Raw genomic sequence first — 6,292 nt, forward strand, 5'->3', positions numbered from 1 at the left:
TTGTGGTGGTCACTCAAGAAATGTGTCCATGTCATTACCTTCCAGCCACCTGGACCTGGGAAAGATTGGGGTGGGAGCCTTCTATACTTCCAGCCACCTGGACTTGGGAAAGATAGGGAGGGAGCCTTCTATACTTCCAGCCACCTGGACCTGGGAAAGATGGGGTGGGAACCTTCAAGAGACAAAAGGACTGTGACGCCCTCGGACCTGGCGGATCTTGAACCCCCGTCAAGACATGATCGTCTTTTCAGTTCTTTCGCCACTGGCGCCAAAGGTGTTGTTCTTCACGACAACATCTGCTACATTATAAACGCCTCCCCCAGCCCCCCCTCCAGACGCGTCACGCTTCTCTACCACCTCCCTCCCACCTCACCACCTCTCCTTGTCGTGAAGTAACGTCACACAATCGCGCATGAGTCAGCCAGATCTCTAATCTCTATTCTCATCACTGGAGCTTCCAGCAGTACTCCTCCTCATCATGGACCGCCATGACTCTCGTCTGCCGGAGGAGGGAGGAGGGCGGGCCTTCGACGGCGCTTCTGGGAAAGGGGATAATATTTTTCACCTCGTCCGTACGTGACTTGTGGCCTAACTAAGGTGACGGGAGGTGGTGGCGTGTGTCTCTCCCCCCCCCCCCCCCCCCTCGGTCTGTGAGCGCGCGTGACGTGTGGTCGAGCTGGGGTGACAACATCACACCTTCGGGAGGTCCTTGATCCTCAGGGATCCACCTCCAGTCTGCCTTCTGGGAAGTGTCTTTTGTGAAGACGAGGTCATGAAAGATGCCTCGTTTTTTTTTTTCCTTCTTCATGGCTGTGTTTATACAAGGAGGCAGATGAGTGGAACAAGGCGGACGGACTCTTGACGGTGTTCTACATCTCAGGGGTAGACTGGGGGACTGTAGAGAAAAGGTATGAAGGACAATATGGTCAAAGACTATTGTGGGTGAGGAGACATTGGATACCCCCATCTGTGTCCTCGGCTCAGGCCACTAGGAAAACGAAGAACTCATTGCCTACGTGATGTCAACGGGGCCCACGACGGCTGGACCCATGTAATATAGTGGCACAGATTGGTCTCCTCTACTGGCATCCAGTGTGACGTCTACCTTCTAGAAGGCTGCCGGCCACTACCTACACACACACACACACACACACACACACACACACACACACACACTGATCTTGGAGTTCCGCAAGGTGTACATACACTTTATATCAGAAATAATAACTGAACGAATTGTATTGCATATGAAAGTGTTTTCGTGATTATGATCTTGAGTGGTAGTTGATTTCGCATCACTTCATATCCTTGTTCACACAGATGCTTATTTAAAGATATTTTTTTGAATTGATTGTATGAATTTACAGCATTTACAGTGAAAGCTCACAAACATTACAGTACAGCAAGGCTGTTGCTGGCTGGAATTTGCGTACGCGAGTTCTTTTCTTCCTTGTTTATGAAACTGCGTCTAAGGCCACTTGTTCTCTGTTTACAGTGGGTTGGAGCAGGACGGGCGGGGAGTCCAACCTGTGTACCTGAGTTGCTCGTCGGGCCGTGTGGAGTGGCAGTACCCGCGTGCGGGTCTGAGGGTCATCTTCAAGTCTCCGCACAAGGACCGGGACTTCCACGCCTGCATCAAGGGCGACGCCAAGTTCGAGGGGGCCAGGATCTACCTGGAGGGCCACCGGTCCCTCCTGCCGCTCTTCGCCCTTGACGACGGCCGCCCTCGAGAGCTCTTCCGCTGCTTCACCAGCTACAAGGGCCAGGCGGCCCTGTACGTCGAGGCCGAGCCGGGCGCCGACGACCTCAAGAAACAGGTGGCCGCATTCGACTACGACCTGCAGTCGCTGTCGAAGGGAGCCATCTACGACCCACTGGAAGGTAAGCTTCGTCCGCCTCCACTTGACCCCTACCCACCACCCTGTCGCCCCGACAAGGACGTGTCGCCACGTCATGAGCTTAACATGTGAATGATAACAACTCCCTCCTCCTCCCTCCCAGCTCCCTCAGCGCCCTCCTCCCTTACCCGGGGGGTGGGGAGGGGGAGCCACACGCGTGCCCCTGGGCTGTAAAAGATAACATCCTGTGAACCTAACCCTGTCGTCAGTTGTCTTAGGTTTAATTACGTTATGTGGACCTCACAAGGGAAGGCCCCCCCAGCCGCCACCAGAGGCTGGTCAGGTTGTCTTCGCAACAGACGTTAGTGAGTTTGTGTTCTCGACCACCAAGTGTTGTGTCTGGCCAGCGGAGCGAAGAGCCACGGCGCCTGCCGGAGAAGATGGTTCCCCTTGTCTTTATCTCTTTGTTTTTCTTGATTTAAAAGACAGGCAGGAGTGTGTCGTGAATCATCTCGAGTTGCTATGATGCCTGTACATCATATCAGAAACCATGAATTTGGTCATTAACGTAACTACTCGTCTTGGGGAACGATTATATCGAAGTCTGATCTGATAACATAATAACACAGCTTCGGCTGCTGGTTCGAGGCGTGATGAAGACGACCCACTCGACGTCGACTCCTCCTCCCTCCGTGGACTGCTCTCTCTCTCTCCCTCTCTCTAGCCTGGCGGGGTGCACTTGACACCAGAGCTGGAGACTTATTTGGATTGTGGTCGAGCTGTGAGGGTCCTTGATGCTGGCAGCCACGACCATATACGTGTGTGTCTGTCTGTCTGCCTGTCTCTGTGGATGTTTACATGAGTGAGTGTCCGCGTTGACTCATCTCTTAACAACAGCTGACAAGTGAATCTCCGACGCGTGTTTTGATAGGCCGCTGCTGCCGGGTAAATATGTAGGATACTGTGTATCCTGTAGGCCTTCGAGGGATGGATGGGAGTTCTGGTCATTCCCTAGCCACTACAAGACGAGGTGGACGTGCGTAGGCTCGCATCCCTTCTCCTCCCCCAAGGACAAGGTGGACGTGCGTAGGCCCGAAAACACTCTTCCTCCTCCTCCTCTTCCAGACGAGGACCATCTTGACTCAGGGGCAAGACAAGCACTCCACTGCCGGCGTGACTCACGATCCTCCGCTTATAAACACAAGCAACGAGTTGGTTGTGGTCTTGTTGGCTCGCGGTGGGACCCCTCCTCCGACTGGGGGTCCCGGTCATCGGAGGGTTCCTTGTTAAGATGGGAACCCTCTTACCTGGATCCCCTGTCAGTGGAGGGCCCTCTCCAAGCTGGCGTCCCTGTCACTAGAAGTCCCCATGTAAGCTTGGGTCTTTCTAAGCTGAAGTCTCTGCCAATAGAGGTCCCCATGTAAGCTTGGGTCCGTCCAAGCTGAAGTCTCTGTCACTAGAGGTCCTCCTGTAAGTTTGGGACCCTCCAAGCTGAAGTCTCTGTCACTAGAGGTTCTGAAAGCTTCGGTCCCTCCAAGTGAGGTCTGTCACTAGAGGTTCTCCTGAAAGCTTCGGTCCCTCCAAGCTGAGGTCTGTCACTAGAGGTTCTCCTGAAAGCTTGGAACCCTCAAAACTGGCGTCCCTGTCACTAGAGGTCCCCCTGTAAGCTGGGGTCCTTTCAAGCTGGCGTCCCTGTCACTGGAGGTCCCCCTATAAGCTTGGGGCCCTCCAAGCTGGTGTCCCTGTCACTAGAGGTCCCCATGAAAGCTTGGGCCCCTCCAAGCTGGCGTCCATGTCACTGGAGGTCCCCCCCCCCCCTGTAAGCTGGGGCCCCTTCAAGCTGGCGTCCCTGTCACTAGAAACCCCCCATGTAAGCTGGGGCCCCTCCAAGCTGGCGTCCCTGTCACTAGAAAATCCCCCCCATGTAAGCTGGGGGTCGGCCGTACGCAGCAGGTCCCTCCGTCAGCGATGGGGCTCCTTCGGCCGTCCTCCTCCATCTCCTCCTCCTTTGTTGTCGTTGTGCTGGGGCTTCTCTCAACAGAGCCGGGTCCTCGGCCGCAGCTGTTCCCTCTCCTCCTCGGGCTTGCTCAGCTGCGCCCTGCCTCCTCCTTTGCACACTCTCTGGTTATTTGTGTTGGGATCCGGCTTCTAGCCAAGGCCCCGGACCAACCGGGAGCTGCTACCATCCTGTCGCAGCTACTCACATCATCGCCCCCTCCCCGCAAAACATCTCCCCCTCGCCCCCCCGCAAAACATCTCCCCCTCGCCCCCCGCAAAACACAGGGGGAGGAGGGTCGTTTAAGCAGGTAATTCTAATCATTATTAATAATGATGACCTGTTGTATCACGAACATACGTACATTCCACAACCTTCCAGAGATTAATGACAACACTTCCTATTACTGGGACGACTGTTTCAGGCGAGCCATCCACCCTTTTTTCCCCCCGTGCCAATCAGCCAATGACGGCCGGCGTCGTCGGGAGCTGTTCCAACGACTCGTCAGACGTCCAGGAGGAGGGGGGAGGCAAACGGCCTTCGCGAAGGACGAGCGATGGGCCTCGCTATGTTTAGCGAGGTTCCGCATTCGCCAGTCCGCCCTACCGCTCAGCTGGCTCCTAGGACGAACCACACAGACCAAAAAGGACGGGAAAAATAAAAATGTTTTTGCGGGGGGAAGAAAAAGAAGTATTTTTGAAGCTATCATTAGGGCCCTTCCTTGAGTGCAGTCGTGTGTACGACCTATGTGCATGACGGTGGGGGTGACCTACGACCCCCCGCCCTCCTCCCCTAAGGGTCATGTCAAAGGCCAGGTCACCGTGAGCCCGAGTCTGTGTCTGTCCAGCTTTACGTGAGTGAGGTCATCCGGGAGATGCCAGGTCGAGAGGTCAGGTTGAGAGAGAGAGGGGGGGAGGGTCACGCAGACCCTTGTGCCAACAACCTTTCCTCTCAGTAATTACAAGGTCACTTGACCCCATTCCATATTTCCTCCGGTTCTGTACACAACATAACCTCTTGTCTCTCTCTCTCTCTCTCTCTCTCTCTCTCTCTCTCTCTCTCTCTCTCTCTCTCTCTCTCTCTCTCTCTCTCTCTCTCCCTCCCTGTAACTCGTCCTGTGATGTGGTAATACACGAAAGCGCTCGCTCAGGATTCTTATTTTTTTTTTTTTCATTGTCATGCCTTTACTCTTGACCTCACATCTCCCTTCCACGCAGCATCACCATCATGCAGGTCACCCCATCACCATCATCACCATCATGCAGGTCACCCCATCACTATCATCACCATCATGCAGGTCACCATCACCACCACCATGCACCAACATGTGCTGTACAGCAGCATCGATCGTGGGATCCGCCCTTAGTGTCACACACACACACACACACACACACACACACACACACACACACATACACGACACACACACACACACACACACACACACACACAGTCTTACTATGTCTCCAGCATTCTTCTCCTTCCTCTTCCTCCTCCTTCCTCCCCTTTCTCCTCCTTCCTCTTCCTTCTCCTCCTTTCTCTTCCTCCTCCTCCTTCCTCCTCCTCCTCCTCCTTCCTTCTCCTCCTTCCTCTTCCTCCTCCTTCCTCTTCCTTCTCCTCCTTCCTCTTCCTCCTTCCTCTTCCTCCTCCCTCTTCTTCCTCCATCATCAAGGAGCGCCTCCTCCTCTTCCATCTTCCGCCTCTCTTCCACATGATTCATCCTCGTTTGGCTCATTAAAAGGAGGGGGGGGGGGTAGGGGGTGGCGTGGTGTTTTACTCTCTCTCTCTCTCTCTCTCTCTCTCTCTCTCTCTCTCTCTCTCTCTCTCTCTCTCTCTCCTGCAGGCCGGACGTCTGCTGAACGCTTCAACATCACCCCCGCCCGTGCCTGCTGTGCCACGCTGCTAACCCCCCCCCCCCCCATCACTCCCCCCCCCCCAACCCAGCTTCGAACACCACCGCCCTCACACCACCCCATCACCCCCCCCACACAACCCACGTCCTCTCATCCTTAACAACCCATGTATAACCCCTCCTGAAAACCCCCACCCCCCCCTCACCCACCCAACCCCCAACACACACACTACTTATATAGATTCGCCCCCCACCTCCTACCCCCTCCTTCCCCAGACATCACCCACGACCAGTGCACACACCCACACCCACACCCCCGGCCCGCTGCCCCACACACCCTCACCCCCACACTTCCCGGGGAGGGGGAGGGGGAGGAGCCATGTCCCACCACATGGACACCACATCGTCGTTTTAGTCTTCTTAATATTATTTTTCCCCCGGGCGGATGATGAAAATAATTTGGATTTATTACGGTTAGCGAGGCGGGGCAGCGGGCGGGCGGGCGGCCTTTACCCCCCCCCCCCCCCACACACACACACACACACACCATACCCCTACCGAAGTCGACAGACCTTTGGTCCTCGTTTCCAGTTTATCTCAATTTTT

The 6,292-nt window shown here is 55.1% G+C and overlaps 1 protein-coding gene across 1 annotated transcript in view; it reads left to right on the plus strand.

Moving 5' to 3' along the window:
• Positions 1-6,292, plus strand: part of LOC139759797 (meteorin-like protein) — a 141,836-nt gene that overhangs the window by 77,513 nt on the left and 58,031 nt on the right. The window contains exon 2 of the mRNA XM_071682264.1: positions 1,496-1,881. Within this exon, the coding sequence (XP_071538365.1) occupies positions 1,496-1,881 (386 nt within the window). The remainder of the gene's footprint in view (positions 1-1,495; positions 1,882-6,292) is intronic.

The sequence above is a fragment of the Panulirus ornatus genome, chromosome 34 (assembly GCF_036320965.1).
Source record: "Panulirus ornatus isolate Po-2019 chromosome 34, ASM3632096v1, whole genome shotgun sequence".
In the NCBI taxonomy this organism is placed as follows: domain Eukaryota; kingdom Metazoa; phylum Arthropoda; class Malacostraca; order Decapoda; family Palinuridae; genus Panulirus; species Panulirus ornatus.